Raw genomic sequence first — 22,271 nt, 5'->3', positions numbered from 1 at the left:
GCGGTAATAACGCCATAAACATTGAGTGTCGGATCGTCAACTTGAATCGTGGCAACTGAGGCGCGTCCTGGAAAACTTGCAAACCCACACTGTTCCTATTCTCAAGATAACTCATGCTGGCTTACGAAAACACTGCAATCCACTCGTGATAGATGGTCGCACAATGAACTCAATAATTCATTTGTTCCATTTGTTGCATCCACTTACATCTGCCTTCTCTACCTACTTAAAAAAAATGAGATTTCATGGGTTATCGAGTTTATTTTGCTCCCCCACCAGGGAGCGGGGCGGGGGAGGGGCGGGATGTAGAGTGGGGGCACAGCGGTTCGAGCACTTGTGCCATGAACACGACAACCGGAGTTAAATTTCCCAGCCACGGCTAACCGATATATACAAACCGGTACTGGGTCCCCCCCCCCACATCCACCACCCCACCATCACCAACCTGCACTGACCAGCGTGGTGAAGTATGGTTAAAAACGGCCATAAAAGACATGGCGTGTGGAGGCCTTCGCCCAGCGATGGATTTACAACGGGGCTGGCAATTATTACGGGCCGAAGTAGTTTATACATAGCCTTGTGATCATTTTGACAGATTTAGGTCTACCTAATACAGTGGTGGTTCTCAACACCTTTCGGTACGGCTATACCCAATCAAGAACAACTGTTCCCACGCCCACGTGCACCGCTAACACGCGCCTCAACACGTGAACCGCATGCGACGTCGGCGGCACGGCTCGGCTTCTGCAGCGGCAAAGCCCACCTCCCGGTATGGCGGTGAAAGAGTGACGTCTGCGTGATTTGTCAACAGCAACGCGCTGCCTCCGCTGACATCGCACACTCACGTTCGTCTCACCGCAGCCCAAGGGCCCCCCCCCCCCCCCTCATGAAAGGCTTGAGTGAACCCACTGATCTACTGACATCTAAACTAAACTAACTATTCATATATGTTAGCAGGTAAGGCCCACTGAGCTATATAAAATTTTTTTCAGAAGCGACCTGGCTATCACAAATGATAGCTCAACGAAGTGGCTCATCATTCATCATCACGCGGAAATGCATGGCAGCCAAATAATCTAACGTGTGATCTTCTCAGTTTGGTTTGGTAACTTTTTTCCCTTGAGGAGTTGGTGGCATTGCTGGCAATGAGGGGAGTGGTGAGGACGCTAAGGTCAGGAATGCTGCTGGCACGTGGGTTCTCACCGAGTCGTCGCGTTTCTCGACACGGGCGGCGACGGTGGCGGCGGCTTGGGGAGAAGGGCTCTTCTCCCGCTCCTGCTGCAGTTCCTGCCATGATGACAACAAAACATGCTGTTTACCCTATCAGCAGCACCTATCCTGGCACCTATGCAGCCTAGATGCACTTATCCAGCACCCATGCCCCGATATGTACTTAGCATGTCCCCAGCCCCCGGACACATTCTGGCATGTACCTAGCCTGGCACCACATTCTGGTGTGCACCTAGCCTGGTACAACATATCCTGGCATGTATACAGCCTAAAGACACATAACCTGGCATATTCAATAATACAATTCCCTGTACCATGCCTGGTTCCAAATACCCAAGTAGGTACCTAGTCTGGTCCCACATGTACTGGATCTCATACAATGGTGTGCACATCTAGTTTAATATCAAATACCATTTCATATTCCTGGCCTGGAGATACACGCAGAGTCTGGGTTGTAATCATTCGAGCACAATGTACCCTGGCATGGATGTAAACGAGGGATGTTCATCGTTTGGAGTTTATACATTTAAACTTTGGCTAATTCTTAAACAATAAATGTGTTTACGTGCTAAATGGTGACAGCAACCCTGTCAAAACTGTGCAGCCTCCATCGCCACCTAGAGCACGTGGCTTGCAGTGCACACGCGACGCGGCCCGCGTGCTTTGTCAGGACGTTGGCCACAGTTGAAATCGGCATCGCCTAAGCTCGCGAAACTTTAGGCCGATTTTATTTACACGGCCAATGACTCGATACCTCTGCTGCTCTGTTCATAGTTATTTACAGACAGATGAAAATAAATAAAAGCATTTTCTCTGAATGTTCATGTTTTTACTGACTAGCACTGGCCATGCATTTCCATGGTATTCGGGGGGGTGGGGGGGGCAGCACAAAACACGAACCCGAGTCAACGCTATAGGACGTGGGTTGACATCATTTAAATATTTTTATCAATTTAATGGCATCTAGCACCCCTGACGTGAACCTAGCCTGGCACCGCTTACCCGGCGCAGCACCTGCAGCTGCCGATCCCTGCCGGCCATGCACTGCGCCCCCTGTGCGCGCACCTTCTCAAGCTCCTGTTCCAGGCGGGCGGATCGCTCCTTCTCCGCACGGGCCATCTCCATCTGTACACGCGCCGTGGGGGTTACAGCGGACATGCGTGACGGCGCCGATGTGAACGCGTGTGGGCGTGCAGGTGTGCGAGAGAGTGTGTGGGTGTACGATTGCGCGGGTGTGAGAGTGCTCTGGAAGGTGGCCAGGTGGCACAGAAGTTGGAGCGCTACTTGGCACCACTGACAATTCTGGAGCCGCCTGTGATTGAAACCGCGTAGCGAGCCGATGCTTCTCAGCCCGGTCAACTAGGACTGCACACTAAAAAAAAACATCACATTACATTTGGTTCTGTGCTTATTTTGGCTAAATTCTGGCTCTCGAAATTAACAATACCAGTTTGACCGTCACGTGATGAACATTACTCTCGGTGGCAGGGTGGGTGGGAAAGCGCTGCCCCCTTGTGTGTGGACTCAGAATTCGAACAATTCATTGAATCTTGCACTTTGCGGTTCAGGTGAAATATCTGTGGACTTCTCAGTCCATGGACGAGATCCAAATATATTAATTGGTGGTACAACCTGAGATGGCAACATGCGAGTTGTATTAACATCTTTAAAAATCGCAAATGAATGTCAATAATGCAATAATCTAGTTATAGTCAGCACGTTCTCACATTGCCCACTTAAATTTGACACATACGGAAACTGGCATCACTAAATATTTGCCACCCTTAGGCGGTACCAAATTTTGCCCAAGCCGTTACCTCCTTCTCGACGTGCTGCATCTGCCTCCGCACGTCCGACAGCTTCTCTCGGAGATCGTCGCTCTCCTCCGCTGCCACACGCAGTTTGGCACGCACGCTGCCAAGGGGTAGCAGCAGTCGGCAATCGAGAGGAAAAATACACACGAGCTGAAAGTCAAATCCCTTAAGGGAGCCTCTGATTAAATCCTGGCTTCAAATCCAAGTATCAGCCAACTGCCTGCGATTAAACCAAGTGTAGTGGGTTGATGGTCTCAGCCCCGGGTTCTGATAACTTGAACATACACCCATCGACTTGGAGAAACCCAGTCTTCCCAATGTGATGCCTCAACACTTTCTTGGCCCCCAGATTTCTGTCGCCCCCAAGCTAAGATCAGGCCGACCAAAACCCCTCCTTAACACTCACACCTGTGCTATTGTTAATAAAATTACACCACTACTTTTAGTCACCCCCTTCTTCATCTCAAACCACTATATTACGTAAAATTATTATCGCTGTAAAGCGGCCCTGGGAAATGGCGCTATTATAAGATAAAGACCCGGACTCACATAGACTGAGCTGTGACTAAACCGGGTACTCAGGTGTAATGAGTTGATCAACACAGCCCAATCACCAATGGCTGCACACAAAAGCCACCACACTAAATATGGTTCTACACTGAATTTTGCTAAATTCAAGCTCTGAGAATTTAAATGTTCACTTTATTGTTATGCAGAATGATTGGGAACTATTTGCGCTCAACTGTGTGGACTAGAAGTCGCTGAAAGAGATCTCAGAGTTATATGATATCCGCTTCCTTGGGCTATTAACATACGGTTGTTACTGCTCTGCAAGACATGCAAATGTATTCCTCGTCTCATGACGTGAAGCCACTAACCTAAATCGGGATACAATTGGGGGGATATCAAAGAGCCGTAGCCACCACACCTAGTTTATGTTCTCCCCTTGAGTCCACTCATCCCATGCAGTTGCCTTAAATGGAATTTTTAAAGTCTATTCGTCACCAACGAAGCTTCAGGGACAGCCAAGGTGTGTGCAGCTATAAGGTCAACGCTGGTCGTCTTCCTAGTGCAGCGCGCATCTCCGTGTAGGCGGTACGGCGCGTACAAACCTCGCAAGCTCCTCCTCCAGCTCCGCCTTCTCGGCGCGTGCACGCTCCGCCCGCCTCTCCGCCGTCTCCTCCGCGCCCAGCCGGCTCTCCAGTGTCCTCATCGTTTCTTCGCACACCTGCAGCTCCTGGCACAGGACGCCGTTCGCCTCCCTCAGAGCAGACAGGTCGAAGGACAACTTCTCTTTCTCCACTGTGAGTTCGGCCACAGTCGCCTCCAAGCGCTCCACGTCCGCCGCCCGGGTAGCTTCGGACGCGCCGATCAGCTCGCGGTATCGACCGTCGGTCCCCGCAACTGGCGCCGACGCTTCCTCCCCCGCCGGGACGGCGCGCACTTGACCCTCAGCCTCCTTCTCGGCTGCACCTCGCTCGAGCGCCGCGATCTCGGCCAGCGCCACCGACTCCGGCTCCTCCTTCTCCGCCAGCGTTCGCTCTGGCGCGCACCGGCGGTCGGCCCCGTCCTGCCCGCTCGCCGTCGCCACATTCGCCTTCGACTCGGCCAGCTTGGCCTCCCACTCTCCCATGAGGCGGTTTGCGGCCTTGAGCGCGTCCTGTGCCATGCGCGCCTCACGCCGCAGCCGGCTCTCACGAGCCTTCGCCTCGGCGCTCGCCGTCTCGTGCTCGGCGAGCAGCTCCCGCAGACGCTTGACCTCCCGCACGGGCGCCTCGGCCCGCGGCGTGCCCACACCGCTCTCCGACTCGTCGGACTGACCAGCCATCCGCTCACACCGCTCTTCCAGTGCTGCCATCGTGCGGTGGAAGTTTCCGGCGCCGGAGCCGCTGTTGGCACGCGCCCTCACATCGGCCAGTTCTTTCTGGGCCTCTTCATACTTCCTGGTTGCTCTCTCCAGCTCCTGCCTTGTCTCAGTCAACTTACTCCTGGTCTCCTCCAGTTCAACCCCAGCCTTCGCCTGTGCCGCCTTCAAGTCATTATCCTCCGTCCTCTCGTCGGCCTCCCCTCTCTCGTCTCGCAGCACCTTGAGACATTGCTCAAGCTCCTTCCTAAGGTTCTCGCAGTCTTCCGTAACCTCCTTGAGGGTGTCCGCTTGATGCATCGACTTGTTAAAGAGTTCCTCGTTCTGGGTCTTGAGCTGCCCCAGTTCTGCGAGCCGCACCCGCGCCTCTTCCAGCTCGGCGATTTTCTCCGCCGCCTCCCGTCTGGCTTCTCCAAGTTGCGCGAGGAGGTTGGCGAGCTCCGCCTTGACATCCGCGAGGTCCCTCCTCGACGACGCCTCCCGCTCGGCCGCGTCACGTGCCACCTCCAGCCGGTCCCTCTCCTCGCGCAGCTCCCGCCGCGACTCCGCCAGCTCGGCCTGCAAACCAGCGACGGCGCCCTCGGTGGCACTCAGAGTCGCCGCCTTCTCGCGCAGCTCGGCGCAGCTCCCCTCCAGCCTGCGGTCCAACACAACCAGCGCCTGCGCCTGCTCGCACAGAGTGGCCGCCTGCAGCGCGCACTCGGCCGCCAGCTGCCCGTTCTGCGCTTTGAGGACGCCAACCTCCTCCAGGTCGGCTTGCGCCGCGTCCAGCTCCTTGTTCTTGCTCGACAGGGTACGCATCACCTCCAGTAGCTCGCGCTTGGTGCGGTGCAGCTCTTGGCTCGCCCGGGCGCCGGCGGGGTTTGTCTTCGCCTCGACATCAGAGAGCCTCTCGTCCCCGCCGCGCTCCCCCAGCGTCTCTCTCAGTGCGGCGAGGTCGCTCTCCAGCCGCTGCTTGTGCTCCTCCTGTTGCCCGCACCGCGCTAGCAGCTCCGAATTCTCAGCACGCAGACGAGACGCTTTCTCCAACGCCTCTCGCAGGTCCGCGCGTGCCCGTTCCGCGTCACCAAGCACTTCGCTCAGGCGAACGTCGTCACAGCCCGCAGGCTCAGAACCTGGAGCTCCGCCTCTCTTGTTGCCGCTCTGTAGCTGAACCTCACGTAGTAATTGCACCAACCGCGGACTGACGTTTTGGGTATTTTCCAAGGCGCTCCCACATTGGTGCCGATTTCCGTGAGAGCGCTGGGCGAGCGGGCGGATCGCCGGGAGGGATTTTGGGATGTGCGTGCGGTTCGTGGAAAGATCTCCCTGCCACTGGGGTTTCGACGGCGTGGCCTGCGCTTGTGTTTTCCCAAATGCTGGCCCTACGCAGAGACATGGGCAGAAATGGCAGTCCAAGTCAACGTTGCGTTTGAGAAATGAAGATGCATTTTTTTTTACAAATAAAAGTCAGGCTATAATGCCAAATAGTGGAGGGCCAGCAAAAATGGGAAAACATAAGTTCGTCTACGGATATATCTCCCCAATACTGCACGTCAACCTGATGCTAGAGTATACTTTTAAAGATACACCGATTCATTAATTCAGATAGATTCTTAGGCTCACAGCACATAAAATATAAGAATTGTATTTTCAATCTGTATATTTTGTACGTAATGACCTCTGAATACACGATAGACCATTACATTGACAATGTTCATCAATTCTTTAATCGAATTGTTACCCCATCCAAATCGGGATATTTCGCCCAAGTGCAAGAGGGAATGAAACGTTATATGCCTACAAAGTGTCGCTCACCTAATGCTTGGCAGCAACTTCTAAAAATAGAGTGCACTGACAAAATCCACACAAAATTTTGTCAACCAAGCACCAGACTTTAATGTTTATTCAAATATACACAAAATGCGAAAAGCGGTATAAAAGTTGAAGTGAAGGTGGTGCGCCATTTTGATTTTTTTTTACGATAACTTTTGTAATGCTAAATTTCCAAGATTGCCCTACCCTCCATGAAATAACCAACCATGCAATCAACCAGCCATACGATTAATTTTACAATAAAAAAAAACACCAATCAACCATACAACAATCATAAACATACAACCAACCCATGCAAGAAACCAAGCAAATCATAAAAAAAACTTAACAACCACCAACCAACCAGCCACAAGACCAACCAAACCATCCTACCATCCAACCAATCATACAACCCACCAGGGATAAATACAAAACTAAATAGATGTTTGGTTTGCTACAGGAGTGATGGTAAGGGCAGGGCTTTTGCAAAAACTAAGAGTGAATCTTATTATTTGGTTCTTTCGGTAAAGTCACATAGATAGAAAAGATTTTAAAAAAGTAAATAAAATAAAAACTACGACTTGTTATTTTTTTCGATCTATCTACGTGACTTTACCGAAAGAACCAAAGAATATGAATTCCTGCAGTCGCGAAAGTATTAAGTAAAAATTTAAGAGTGAATCTGTCAAGACCTTGGAACATTAAGACACACAATGTCTGCATTAGCAGGCGGAAGGGTGATTGCCTGGCTGCCGTTCAGGAAAACATCAAGACGCCTCTTACTTGGATCAAGGCGTGAGCTGTATACTGTTAGGACCTTGATAAAGGACTCAAATGAAAGGGGCAAACCAAAGAACAAACAACCTTAATCTTATAGATAAGTACTTTGGCAGTTGTGTCTCAGACTTTCTAAAACTGGTTTCAAGCTTCCATGAATTAAATACTTTTTTTTAGGTTATGGACAAGTACATCATCATTATAGGGCATGCGATGCCACGAGCTTTTTGTTAATAAGAGAAATAACTGAGCGTATGCAAATCAATGTGCGTATAAGTTAACTACCTAATCATTTTCCAAATCAGTATGAAGTATCCTTAAGAGAAAAAAAAAGTTGCCATTGTCTTCTGTGATCCATGCATTTGATTGACAATAGCATCCTGGTTATAACTGATCGGAAGAAATGTACCGATTGTAGCGTATTCACTGCAGCTTAATGCATTTATTCAACCAAACATAAATTGTTACCCTGATCACGAGCCGGGTAATTTTTTGGGAGGGACGTATACATTGTTATTCTGCCTGTCAGTTTAAAAATGTGTAATCAAATAAATTGGCATTCCCATTAAAATCATAGATTGAAAAATCCAATACCTGTAACATCACTCTGGTAGAGATTACTTAGTCAATGCATTGAATGTCATCACAATGTGAGGATGATGCTCCTGAAAGTCACTATTTCTCATTACCAAAGCTTCAAACATATGTTGGACAGCCTCCAGGACACACAACCTAACGGGGCAAGGGGAGGATGGTTTGTGACTAAAAGATAACAGCTGTTTTTATTTTCGCAGACTACTGCCTGCAGCACAGAAAATATTCTTCTGGCTGCAAAATGCTACACATCATGTGTGCTGGTATTCTAAGGAATTCCGTGCACCTTGTAATACCCCCCTAACGTCATCACAGTCGTATACAGTGCTGCTCATCCAAGTAATATTCAAAGCACCATTCCCAGATGCAAGCCCAGGATGAAAAGCCAGGTTTTATTAGTGTAACAGTATTCCTTTGGCATAAAATAACCCCAAATTGGTTAACAACACTGACCCGGCTTAAAACGCAATTTTGTTTCCATCTTTGAAATTCTACTAACAATATAGCAACACTAAATAATACAATGCTCTGCGCATTTTATAGCTTAAGACATTATACACACGAGGCATGTAACAATATTATAAAATTTAATGATTATACGCACACGAAGCAGGCATCGAAGTGAGCGTGAAGAAATCGATTGTGATATTTTAAGTAATACGCTGAGGCTAACAGAGCAAACCTCTTTTTTTTACTGAAAATAAAGCGAGTATTGAAATAAAATCATGACCCCAAATTCTAACAACTGATCAAATGACTGTAGAATCGTTACGATGCTAACACGGCATTTCACACTGTGCACGCAAAAAAATTGCCTAAAAACAACATCAGCCTGGAATGAATAATCTCTAACTATCCGTCCTATCCACACCGTGATGGCAAGATAGCGCAAAACAACTCAAGGTCAGCAACTGTAAAACTCTCCTTAACCACCATGGATTCGAACCCTGGGTTCAAATCCAGGTCTCAGCTGTCTGTGATTAAAACAAGGTGAGTTAAATGTCCCAGCATGGTCACCGATGATTGCACAACAAAAAGAAAACTAAATAATAAAATTCATTTCAATTCTCAGAGAATTCCAAATATTGGTTTGACTGAAATATGACAAATGTATATTTCGCAGGGCATATGGGATGGTGCAGCATCCCTGTGCTGTGAATAAAAGAGTTCATTCGAAGGAATCTCAGTCATTCTGTGAAATTTTCCGTGAGATCTCCTTTCGTGGGCTGTTCTCTGACATGGGGTTGTGTGCTGCTGTGAACACCTCTGAACGAATTTGACAGCACAAATCGGGTTAAATCAGAACGGGCACAAAAATGAAATAAGTTAAAGACTCCACTGAAGACCAGTAGCAATTCAATTCTATTGGTGAAAGTGCCTCGACCCAAACGGTCAAACGATTCGCAAAGCACAGCCACATAACCACCAGCAGCAACGGCGGCGGTGGCGGCAGCGGGCAGGATCTGCCGCAGCAGCAGCCAGATGGTGCGTTCACACCCAATTTGGTCGTGCCGTTGTGCCGTCAGCGTTCTTCTTTGTGCGCGATCGCAGTATACGGGCGTACGCATTGTCCGTGATCGCATGCGCTGCCTGAGAACGCAACCGAACCAGGCTGCGAGGCATCTTCGCAGTCGGCGCTGTCGGCGCCATCAACGCCGACCCTTTCGCCGCCGGGCCGATGGCCAGTGATGTCGCCTTGGCGAGCGACGCGGCAGTGCCTCCGCTAGCCGCCGTGTTACCTCTCTTAGCTGGTGGCTGTGAGCATTCTGAGGCAAGGCCCTGCATGCAGTTGGATGAGCGTTTCATGGCTCGCGTGAGCTCACCCCTCAGCTGCTCCGTGGTGGCCTTCAACGACACTAGCTCAGAGAGCTTGCAGCTCAGCTGCTTGTCCCTGCTGGCCAGCGACACGCGTAGCTCCTCGATCAGAAGGTTCTGGGTCAGGGGGTGAGGACAATGGGAAAACCAAACCGTCACAATTCAGCACAAGGAATTTTAGCCAATGCATGAGAAGCAGCTAATGTAAAAATATTAATAGATTTTTCCAAAAACAGAAAAATCCACAGCCTGGATAATCCACCCACAGATAATGGAGTGATCTGTACAAATGATGGAAAACCCAATGGAGAGCGGCAGAGCCATACTCCCTCTACCTTTGTGGAAAGCTCCTCTTCTAGCTTCCCGCTGCGCTGCTTCAAACTCTTAATCTCCTTGCGGTTCTTTTCAAAGGTCTCCTCGGCCTCCTCCAGGGTCACCTTGAGCTCACGGTTGGCCTCTTTCAGTGTCCCAAGGTCCATTGTCTGTGCCTTGAACACCGGTGCGAGCGTGTGCGGGCGAGGCAAGCATGCCCAATTATACACAATACAAAATTCATATCATCAGGAAGCCGAATAATCTTATAATCAGGAGAACAGAGTAGCACCAATGTTACACCCCACCGGAGAATCGGGCAGCAGCTCCAGCTGGCGGCGCGATTCCTCGACCGTCTCCCGCAGGGCCCTCACATCCCGCTGTAGGCCCGCCAGGGTCCCCTCCAGCTCTAGGATTCGCTTCGCCTGCTGCTCGGCGAGCTCCGCCTTCTCCTGCAGTGCCGAGAAGGGTGAAGGGTGAGAGGCGCGTGGGTTTGATATTGAGTCACGAGGCATAAAGGGCTGGCCATGTGAATGGGGTGGTTTGGAATCTATGGATTGTGAAGATACAGGAAATCCTCATTTGATTGAATGAGATTCTTTGACAGCTGAAGAACCATCTACAGCAGAGGTCCTTAAACTTGTGGCCTACGTGCCACATCATACTTAAAAAAAACCCGCCAAGAGATGTAGAGTAGTGAGATGAAAGGGAGACAAACAAGAAACAGATATGAGAGAGATGTAGACAAGATATAAGGTTTAGTGAGATGAAAGCAAGTCAAATGACAGATAAGAAACGTTGTGACGTCACGACACCACACGAGCGCGCATGCCGGTCGCCCCACTGAGGGAGCAGACGAGGGCTGAGCAGCGCCACCGCCTCAAGGTAATCAACGTGTGTGTATGTGTATGTACGCTGAACTTCTTTCACACCATACATAGCCAACCATGCTAGTCGGAGGTGGGAGAGGGATAACAAACACAAAAAGCACTTCTAAAGAAATTAGTTAAGAGGAAATGTAAGTGGGCTTGGACAAGACACGACGCTCAGACGTACGATGTTCTGGGTGGTCGAGACCAATGACAGAGCGGAAGTCAATGGAGGGAACGTCCACCAGAAAGAAACCTTCATCCAGCCGTAGACAGATTAAAGCACGCGATGACGACTACGAGGCGTAAGATTAAACTCGTTTATCCGACCCCTCGCTGAAAGCCTCTCTGAGGAAAGTTCGGCGAGCATCCCCTCACGGCAGAAAGACGGTCGTCGCCATTGCCTGCTCCAATGTGCTCACCCTCAGCTTCTCTGTCTCGGCCTCCAGCCGCTCTATCGGCACCAGGTCCTTGTCAGCCTCGAACGTCTCCTGCAGTTCGCGCATCTCCCTCTCGTGGAACTGCTTCCACTTCTCCTCCAGCAGCTTGATCCGCCGCTCCCAGATATCCTCCATGTGCTCATGCGTGCGCTCGTCGTTCTTCCTGCCAGTGCACGCACGCGTAAACGCACGGGTTGGCGGAGTCAAACGTCCCTAATTCCTGTTGATTTTGGGAAGCTTTTGCGGCTAGGCTTGTGACAATGGAGTGATTCAGCAGAGGTTTTCGCAGCCACTTACACTGTACGTGCAAGTGTGACTTTCTGGGTTTGAAAAATGAAAAAAATTCAATGCAACTCATAAAGATGCCTGGATGGATCAATTGTTTATGATTTGTGCAACATATCTGCTAAATATTTGCTTTGGAAAAAAATTACACCGAGCATACAAGGCAAAAAAATGGTCTCATAGTCAACCCAAAGTGGTGATAATTTATCACATCTCTTGGGCGAGGAGTAAACGTATCGTCGCATGCCTATTAAGAGCAAACCTCTGTTGTTCATCCAGGTTGGCCAGGTACTGGAGGTGACCGGAGATCTCCCCACGAATCTTCCACTCGTCCAGTTTCCTGTCCTCACGTTCCTTCCTCAACTCTTCTTTCAGCCGCTCCACCTCCATCTCCCGATCCTGCCACGGTAAGAAAACACATATACAGGTATATTCTTAGGGTTTTTCGGTAAAGTCACGTAGGTACCTCGTACGCAGCAGCGTACGAGGTACGATACTGTATGTTGGGACGCTGTCGGGATGTACTGTACGCATCTCCCGCCTTGTGTGATGCCTCACTCTCACCAGCGGTCGACGGAGTTAAGTTGTCACGGTGTTAGCGCGTGTATTTTTATCTGTTTTTTGTTTGACGGCTCGACTGTAATGATTCCAAACATGGAAAAAACCGGTATGCTGTAGTGCCATTTTCATACTGATGTCGACTAAAATATGTATATAATTGAATGATTTTTAGACGGACATATAAAACAGTGTGGGGATGTCATGTGATATACATGACATGGTGTCTAAGGGTGTGTTTGCTGCTCAATAGCTGTTAATGGAAAATATTGTTCCCATCTCATTTATTAAAAAGTGTTTGCATCAAATGTTCTTGTTCAAAATAGGGCACAACAGTGTACAATGAGATCTACAAATGTGAGTCAGTCGATATCTCTCTACTCTGGAGACAGGCCATTGGCTGATGGTTAAGCTTCAAATCTAGAATGATGGTTAAGAATTCACCATGTACACAGACATATATTATATCAAGAAAAGTGAAAACATTACAAAATACTAACAACCTATGGCAGGGCACGCCTGTAATCCACCACCGTGGAGGCGAGGGTTGATGGATCACACAAATGTCGTGAAACTCCCTTCCCGTGAGTGTCGAGGTTGGCATACCCTGGCTTGCCAGGAGATGGCAGTGCAACAAGTGATGACTAATCTCCATCTATTCCATCTGCACAAGTGCATTTCCCATTCACTCGTGTGAGTTTTGTCCAGGTGCTCTGGTTTCCTCCGACATGTACAGCAACGTTAATTGGCCGATGACACCTTCAAATATAGGAGCACATAGTCTGGGGGGTGAATCTGGCACCGACTCGCCACCCGATCAGCAGTTACTCACGCCTGCAAGTCATTCTCTCTCTTCGGAAGCGAGCGAACACCGTGCACGCTACAAGCGAATAATGAAAATTCATCCAATGGTTGGATAGAGGGTGGGCTAAACATTCCTAATTGTTATAATTTTCTACAAATCGCTTACATAAAATCTTCAACGTGATGAGTGTTGTCAACGTACATTCTCATTCAAATCGACTTCACTGCAGTTTTCATCGATGTCGCCGTCGATTCCTTCTCCCTCGCCGCCAGCCTCCTGGATGGGCTTCACGGCCGCTTTAGCGGTGGCGGCACTGGCGGCCGCCACTAGTTTGGCAATGGTGGCACGAGCGCACGCAACTGACGCCGTGCTATTGGCGCCCGCCCTGACCCGCTTCTCGGGGACAACGCCATCAGCTGAAACGATCATACTGGAGCAATCGGCTTGTGTGCGTTTCCCCAGACGATCCGGAAAGTGCGTCAGCACCTGCGGGAGGGAATGAGAGAGTAAATTCACACCACAGGAACAAGCAGGACGTTAATTGAAGGCCGTTAATGCCTTCCTGCGCCAAATTGAAGCCCACTGGGTTGTTATAGCTGTTGTACACCTGTGTCATCCGGCGCTTGAAGCAGACGGTTTGTGGTTCGCACGCAGATGTGAAATCCCTAATCTTGCTGGCCAGGAGCTGGCAAAATATTTATATTATTATTTCTATTATTTTTATTATTCATTTTTACCTACGTGACTTTACCGAAAAAACCTAAGAGTATGAATCCTTGCAGTCACGAAAGCTCAAATCTAGAAAAGCCAGTGGGTTCGTGAAAAAACATACGCGCGGAATTTTAATCGTTAACCTTTTATGTGCGAGGTGGGTAATCTCCAAATTCTTCCAGGTTGCACACATAATGATCCTTCAAAAATAATAAGCCAAACATCCCAAAGCAGGGCCCTTTTGAAAAAAAAGAGAATTGAGACTCGGGAGGCTTTCCGGGGTAAATAAATCACATGCTAAATTCAGGAACCAGCAAGGAATTCAGGTCAGCCAGCAATTCGTCACACTGCATCCTAATGAGATGGATATTGCTTTTAGTTGGGATACGGATATGGAGGAGGTCACAGCTGTTTCCGATGGAAACACATCAAGTTTCGTCATTATCTTCTGTCTACACCAGGTGCGAGGCCAACGAGACAAAAATGTTTGGGTGCCAGCTGCACCTAAGCTTTGTCATGAACTACAGATGCCACTGCACATAATACATATATTATTCGCATGAGTAATATACATCATTTTTCAAGGAAGACTTGGGTCACAAAACAATTAACATGCAAACAAATCGTTGAAACATCTAACATTGCACATCTGATAGACAGAAACATTAAGCAATGACCATTAAACATTATCAATAAATTGACAATAAACAATAAATTAATGATAAACAACAACACTGTATGAGTGTAAAAACTATCCAAAGTACCATGAATATACATTTTTGCCACAGAATACGATATAGTACAAAAGCAACTGCATCAATAATGATCAAGGAATTAATCCAATAAAAAAAAATTCAGAATGTTGTGTCTGTAAGTGAGTGAATGTGGGCACATGTGCGAACGCATGCGTGTAATTATCTGCATGGACTTGTGTCTGTATATGGGCACGCACGTGCCTATGTCTATGCGTGCGTGCCTGTATGTGTGCGTGTACGCGTGCGGGCGTGTACAACCGTGTGCATGCGTGCTCATAAGTGTGCATGCGTGTGCAAGCCGCGGTGCGACTTCACCTGTTTTGCGATTGCGGAAAAGCGCAGCACGTTGAGGTTCTCCGTGTACCAGGAGGTGCTGGGGTTGATGTTGACCACCATGCATGTTTTGCCCCTGCCCAAGAAGTAGACTTGGAAGAGCCGTGTAAGTTTGCTCTCCCTGAACGGCACCACACGGCTGTTCAGCCTGCGTTCGCACAATGCACGCAACATGCACGGCATTAGTCTGTGCATCTGTGTATCTCTCTGTTCGACAAAAAATTTGTTCAACACAAATTGTAAGTTTCGATTGTTAAGAAACAAATCGTGCACACACATGGATTATGTAACGCTTGTCAACATGTTTGTCTTCGGAAGTAATTAGCAGTATGGAAGCCAAAAAGAAAAATGCACTAATTTGTACATTTTATTTTTGTTCTGCTATTTTATCACCTAATAGCAATGCAACTTTAGACTACAGATTTGTTACGAAAGTCATCAGGTGATGCACTGTTTCCTGACAGAGTTCTGAATAGGAATGTCATTGTCTCGTAAATAACACCAATGGCACAATACTATCATTGGGAGACCATTGTATTTCGTTCTTGGTGGAATACCAATCTGCAGCTAGGAACCACAATATGAAATGCATATTAGTAGTTTTTAATAACAAAATAAAGTCTCAATGTGCTGCACTGCCTCTGATAAATTTCATTTTATTTTCATAAATAAACCCGTATTCATTGAAACTGGTGAAGCAGTCTTCAGGAGTTCAACGGACAAAGATAGATACACATACAAATAAAATAAGCACACAACCCACAGCAGCTTTATTAGACGTGGGGCGTGTGCAGAGCTCACCTGTTGGCCTGTTGGTTGAAGCGCAACGCGGTGATGCACTTGCCGAGCGCGAGCAGCGACGTGTTGATGTTGCACGCCTCCTGCAGCCGGTCGGCCACGTTATGCGTGCGGCTTGACCGCTCCGAGCCAGCCAGATCGCAGATCGAGAACCTGCGGCATTTCATGCTCGCCGTTAGCATGCCAACGTCACTTTTTTATACGAAGGTAAAGTGTACATTTACATCCAGAGACAGAGTGAACACATGCATACGGGGAACACAGGCTAAATACGTAACAAACTGTTTAGAACAGAAGGTGAGCTTGGGAAGGACGCATCGCTTTAACAGATGACGGTTGATGGTCAGGAATAATGATGGGAGTAACAGCCAAGAATGGGATGCCTCCGAGAGGACATCCTCCAAGAACTCAACGACCCAGGTATGGCTATAACATCAGGGGCAAGTGCCCCCTCCCCCCTTGACTAAATTGCATTGACAATAATTTTTTAGTAAAACAACCCTCATTACCAAGAACACATGGGAGGCCGTCATACAGCAGTGGACTTATAAAGGGCTTCAATTATTAGTTTTTTATTATTACACAATTGCTAAATACACAAAAAAGCTGGACCCTTTAAGGGACGAATATAACCTAGAAAACAATTGCAGCAAGAATGCTTATTTGCAATGCAATGTAATTTTTCATCATTGCTACCCTCACCTTCATTGAACATTTTTCCCTGTATCAATCAACACTCACTCGTTTATTGCGGTGACCTCCGGCTTAGCTCCCTTCTCGAGCCGAATGAGTCGGATAGTGAAGATGCTGTGGCTGTAAAAAAAACGTGGAAATACAAAGAATCGCCCGTTAACATATGACCCCACACGGGCGTTTCGTTGCCCACTCAGCTATCAAACTAGTTCAGAAATTCCCCCATGACAATGGTCCACTTCATAAATGCATTCACACGCGACCGACACAACTTGAAACAAACTACAGGGTAGGCCTCCAAATCATCCTCAATGCATTTCATGTTGTCGCATCTCAGAAGATAAACAGGGCGAGCCTGGTTTGTACTTGAATGGGAGATTACAAAAGCGCTATATAAAATCCTAGATAAGATTACCTGGGATTCAAGATCAAAATCAGAATCTGTATTCATACTTGAGGAATCCGATGAGCTATGAAGCTCTTTTTCACTTATGTCCAGTAGAATACCAGGTACTGTAGCCTTGGGCTAAAAGCTAGCCAGGAGATAGCAGAACAGCAATCGATATTAAATGTGTAGAGCTTGGAGAAGATACCCCCTCATACGTGTTGGTTTTCCCCAGGATCTTTAGTTTCCTCCTTCAAAGTCAAACTCCCATTCGTCTATCTGGCCATCACAACAAAATAACCCTCCTGAAAGAGTCTTGAGACTCAATAATCTAAGAAAAACGATTGAGTATTATTTTTCTTTTTCACCCTCCCACAGAATTACACACAGTACCTCCGGCTAGAGTTGAGGTTGAGCTTGGTGGAGGCGAAACTCTGGTTCTTCCGGCCGGCATTTAGAAGGGTCAGCACCTCAGTGACATTGTGCACTTGAACCCACTTGATATCTGCAGATGCACACACCACCGGTAATACATTATGAGCAACTCGTTTTCTCAGTCTCATACGTGCAATCTCATTTGTAGTCTTAGCTGCCCGTCTCATCTTTCGTTTATACCGTTATCTCATCTGGTACGTTTCATCCGTTGCAATCATGAGCCTAATGGAAAACATTGCAATAGAAAAATGATTGATTCTTCCATGCACAATTCGATGCGTGTATTGCAAGCCTCGCGACCAATTTTAACTCGACGAAAAATTGTACAGCTACCAACCTCACACGCTGCCAACAATTCCACTCACCGCACCACCTCCACACCTCCTCACATTTTTGTTTTTATCCCAAACTTTTATCCCATGGAAGCGGATATCACAGGCGTACAGTACTTCAAAGATTCCGTTAAGTGAATTCTGGTCCACACATTATGGGTGAGCACTTTCCCACCCACCCTGCCAGAGATTAATGTCTGTTTCATGAGTCATAGCAATATATAAATTCCTAAAGTTGGAATTTAGCCATGTTAAGTGTAGAACCAAGTTAATGCAATTCGTTTTTTATGCAGCCATCGGTGTGACGAGGCTGAGGCCGTTGACTCGCTATTCTTTGGGAACCCGGTTTAATCACAGACTGCTGAAACGTACATTCCATCTGAGACTCTCAGCTGTGCCGGCTGAGCGCTTTGACCTTTGAGCCACCCGGCTGCCACCTCTCCCCATTCCTGTACCTTTTATGAAGGGGCCCTTGTGCTGATCCTCTGCCATGTGCAAGATGTGGCGCTGGGCCAGGCGTGTGGCCGGCGTAAAGTCAAGAAGGTCGTAAATCAGCTCATTGTAGATCTCGTAGAATGCCACCCACACAGAGTAGCTGCGCTCCTTTTCCGACGGCTCAAGGCTAACGCAGTCGCTGATGGCTTTGCGACCCTCCAGTTCGCTTAAGGACTGTGACGGTCCTGCAATAGACACATGAGCAGACACTTTTAGCAGGATGGTATTAGCAGACACTTTGATTGATACCTACACATTCCTCCTGAAAGCAGGCACTTTCTGGTAGAGCGTTTTACAGTAATGATTATTCAAATACATCCCTCTAAAAACCGTGCACTTTTAGCAATTATAGTAATTAAACTGTAACGTATTTATTCATAAAAGCTTCTCTGAGCGCGACGTTTTTTTGCCAATTTTACTCCAATCACACTCACTTCAATCAGCCGAATCGTTTGCACTTTTCCTCCACTGCCATGTTCACAGTGAGAGTATAGGCATGGGTGACTTACCCCCACACATGATGGATTCCTGCAATGTCCCATCGGTGGACGTCAAAGATTTCCCATTGGTTTTGTCCAAGTCTAAAAGGCTGCGGTTTGCCTGCAAATGAAGGTACAAGCAACTGAAAATTATAACAAAGATGCAAACCAAAAAAGACAGATTTTATATTTTAGCTACCTGTACTGTGTGTCCCAAGCTGTCCTACACAGGTTTGAAGCTTTGTTAATTAAAGTGGCAAGTGATATTTGAACCGGTCCTATGGCCCTCATTCACCAACCAACACTGATCAGGGAGGTTTATGGTCATTTCCATGACCAATACAGCATGAGAGAGGACCCCAGTTTGCAGTGGAATGACAAAGGGCTGTAAACTAATATTATATTTTCTTATTGTATGCAACTGATTCACATGAGCCCTGCAGCTATTAGATAGGATACCATTTAGCGCCTCGATAAACATTTTGATTCTTCAATCAAACAGAAATTTATCACATAGGTGGTTTAGCTTGAATTTTTCCACTCCTAATCAGGCTGTAGATTGATATAAATTCACCCGGACAGCATCTAACAAGCAACATTTGACCTTTGTGCTTTCAAGGACCCTTCTCCCTCGGGTTCCTACCTTCTTAGCGAGCGCGAGGAGCGCGCTCTGCGCCGCCTGTTCCTCCACTATTGTACGCGGGTCCAGGTGCAGCACCTCGGAGCTCCGGTACGGTTTATACTCAGGCACTGAGCACACATGACCCTGCAAGCTGTTGAAGAGGAGGTCCAGGGTGCGGGGCAGAAGGCCCCCGTCCTTAACCGTGCCTGCCAGCGGACAGCAGAGGAACACAGTCAGGTGGTGTCAACTAACACTTTCTAAGTTTCAACGTGTATCTGAATCACCTCTCCAGCGCTGGTGCAGTGAGTAGCACACAATGCTATGATCCTGATAACCTGGTTTTGATTTCTGGCAACAACTCGAATTAGTTACAAGAAATAATCTGAGCCAGATAATAACATGGGAGGAGGGGAGCACAATAACACTGATACAATAGGAACTTTTTCTTACTTGCTTTCCTTTTCCTTATATTCTCTTTGTCCTTCTATTCTCATTTAATTACATCTGTGCCATCAAAACCATACGATGAGACAATGTGCCCATTCGGAAGTCGCGCACAGCAATGCATAGTTCCGAATGTTCAAAAATGGAGAAAGGGAAGGAAATCACTAAACTAATCCTGAATTCTCTTTCACGTCACCTTTTCTATCCACACACTAGAATGTGTTTTTCAACATGCACTGATAAAGACAGAAAAGTTCAACACAGTCGAATTATCCTTTTTTCAGAGCTAGAAAATAATGTGAAAAACTAAATTTTACATGATGGATCTTCTTTGTGGAGTCATTGACCAGGTGGATGCATTCAAATTTACTCCACTTGAGAAGCCGTTTAATCACAGGTGGCTGAGAGCAAGATTTTAACACAAAATGTCAAGTGTCAGCTGAGTACTCTGATAAAGTATTAACGCCCTGAGCCACCAATACACTATGGTGGTCTTCGAAAGCTCTGAAATTATTAGTCCATTCCAAGCTGATACAATGATGGGCTATATAAAAATCAAGAGGCTTAGCATACAGTACACTCAGCACTAATGCAGCTTACGCAGAACCAATAACATGATAAGCAACGTTGGCTATGTACGGTGCAAAAAAACTTTAACATACATACACGATATCCACCATCTCCGCCACTGTGTACCTTGCACGGTGTAGGTCTTGCCCGAGTTAGTTACGCCATAGGTGAACACGAGGCAGTTGTTTCCCAGGAGGAATTCTTTCACGAGTGGCTTGACGGTGTTATCAAACACCTCTTTCTGGCTCACCTCTGGCCCATATACCTGATGTGCAAAATAAAAACAACATGATAATCACTGGGGCAACCCTTGGAAACATGCCTAAGGTTAAGGGGTAAACACGGAAGAGACACGCACCGTCAAAGGCATCTCGCGCTAAGTTCAAATTCGGTGCCATGTTTTTGTTTAACAAGCCACTGCAAAACATTTCTTATATATATTGAAACAAATATTTACTGGGAAGATCGTGTGACCTGGCTGATTTTTTTTTCATCAATCGCTTCCCGTTGGTTGTTTTTGGACTTCATGGAAAGACACAGAAAATGCTTGAATCGGTTTTAGAAAGTTGGTGGAAACGTGGGGTTCAAGGAACCTCTCTTGTGCATGTCTACCAAACTGCTGGCGGGGGGCACTCACGTGTGTGAAGCTGTATCGTTGTATTGTCTGTTCGATCCGATCCCCCTGCTTCAGGGAGAGGTTTTTATTCGGAACGTGCAGCAGGAGGCTTCCATCCCCTTCCACAACCACGCACGACTGCAACAGCACACAATGTGTGAAACAATGCATTAAGAACACAATTGTCAACAATTTAAAGGTGGAGTACAACAAAGCGATCACTGTGAAACCTTGTTAAGAAGTCCCCATTCCTTGTGTTTTCCACATCCATCATCTCATTTTGTAATAGGTAACACAAACATCTAGGAAACCTTTGACCAACCTCTTCCACAGCCTCGCTGCTGTTGCCGGAAACTCGCTTGATCCTGGCGTACACGCGCAGGTGCTCCCTAGTGTCCACATCTTCTGGCGGCGTATTCTCCTGTAGTGTATGCGGTCAAGCGTCAAACACCACAGGGTGTGAAACCAATGCTTTACCACCCAAAAGTGCCTTTTTTAATGACCTTGTGAAACAGAGAATACTGTATGATTGTTATATATTTTTCCCAATATTAATCCAATCTTTTGTAAGTATGGTGTAAATTAGACACAGGACAGCAATTGTCCTGCAGTCACTGGTCTAGTAGTCGCGTGTGAAGCGACTGAAACTCTCATGAGCTACACAGCGTGTACACACACCGATGGGGAGATGACGGAGAACTCCGGGAAAAGGCGCCTGCGTTCGGGGAGGTATTCTATATCTGTTGTGGACTCCAAGACATTGTCAATGTCCTTGTAGGGCGACTCGACATAGCGGAAGGTCGAAGGGTTCGCCATCTCACTCAACAACCTTGAGGAAAGTTGAGCAAAAGCCAAAAGGGGAAAAGCACATTAATAAGTGATCACCAGCAGCATCATAATCATCATCGCAAACCCACTTAAATGTTTGCTTTTTAATGTAAGCCAGTCCTCGGCCATCATCATTAAAGCAAGCCTGATTGTGATGAGATGATCATCATGGCCACCAACACCATCACTCCCACCACATCATAAGGATTACCAGAGCATCACCACCAAATCATTATCCAATAATTATCTTCATCACATCAATATTATCACATACTTGCTCAATGCTATTCGAACATTGTTCTTAAAACCTCTGATCCTACTGAAATGATAACTGATGCCCGAGAATGAGTCGCGAGTAGAAAATGAGTTTTCTTCAACAAGATATGACACTACATAATTTTACTTCTAATATAATTTATTTGTATTTAGTCATACATTTTGATTCAAGGGGTTGTCTTAATTTGTACTAAAAGGTAAACTATTAATACGGAAATTTATATCAATTGATCATGAAACGTTAAAAAATGAAATTATTCTCTGGACAACTGTTGGTTACTACATCTGTTGTTGTTTGACTTGCATCCCACTGGAATTTTTGCACACAGCGTTGGTAATACG

At 47.1% G+C, this 22,271-nt stretch overlaps 1 protein-coding gene across 1 annotated transcript in view; it reads right to left on the bottom strand.

The window, feature by feature from the left end:
• The window catches only part of KIF20B (kinesin family member 20B), a 37,725-nt gene that overhangs the window by 14,360 nt on the left and 1,094 nt on the right, over nt 1-22,271 (bottom strand). Inside the window, exons 2-22 of the mRNA XM_078855301.1 lie at nt 21,504-21,654; nt 21,148-21,246; nt 20,847-20,963; nt 20,336-20,474; nt 19,217-19,401; nt 18,604-18,694; nt 18,055-18,279; nt 17,226-17,337; nt 16,496-16,567; nt 15,758-15,907; nt 14,939-15,104; nt 13,359-13,643; nt 12,057-12,193; nt 11,492-11,672; nt 10,509-10,652; nt 10,224-10,376; nt 9,897-10,005; nt 4,157-6,272; nt 3,048-3,144; nt 2,233-2,355; nt 1,204-1,287 (exon numbers count right to left, since the gene is read on the bottom strand). Coding sequence (XP_078711427.1) covers nt 1,204-1,287; nt 2,233-2,355; nt 3,048-3,144; nt 4,157-6,272; nt 9,897-10,005; nt 10,224-10,376; nt 10,509-10,652; nt 11,492-11,672; nt 12,057-12,193; nt 13,359-13,643; nt 14,939-15,104; nt 15,758-15,907; nt 16,496-16,567; nt 17,226-17,337; nt 18,055-18,279; nt 18,604-18,694; nt 19,217-19,401; nt 20,336-20,474; nt 20,847-20,963; nt 21,148-21,246; nt 21,504-21,641 — 4,923 coding nt within the window. The 5' untranslated portion in view covers nt 21,642-21,654. The remainder of the gene's footprint in view (nt 1-1,203; nt 1,288-2,232; nt 2,356-3,047; nt 3,145-4,156; nt 6,273-9,896; nt 10,006-10,223; nt 10,377-10,508; nt 10,653-11,491; nt 11,673-12,056; nt 12,194-13,358; nt 13,644-14,938; nt 15,105-15,757; nt 15,908-16,495; nt 16,568-17,225; nt 17,338-18,054; nt 18,280-18,603; nt 18,695-19,216; nt 19,402-20,335; nt 20,475-20,846; nt 20,964-21,147; nt 21,247-21,503; nt 21,655-22,271) is intronic.

The sequence above is a fragment of the Lampetra fluviatilis genome, chromosome 4 (genome assembly GCF_964198595.1).
Source record: "Lampetra fluviatilis chromosome 4, kcLamFluv1.1, whole genome shotgun sequence".
Lineage (NCBI taxonomy): Eukaryota > Metazoa > Chordata > Hyperoartia > Petromyzontiformes > Petromyzontidae > Lampetra > Lampetra fluviatilis.
Note: the sequence above shows the minus strand (reverse complement) of the source record. Positions and strands in the feature narration are given on the sequence as shown.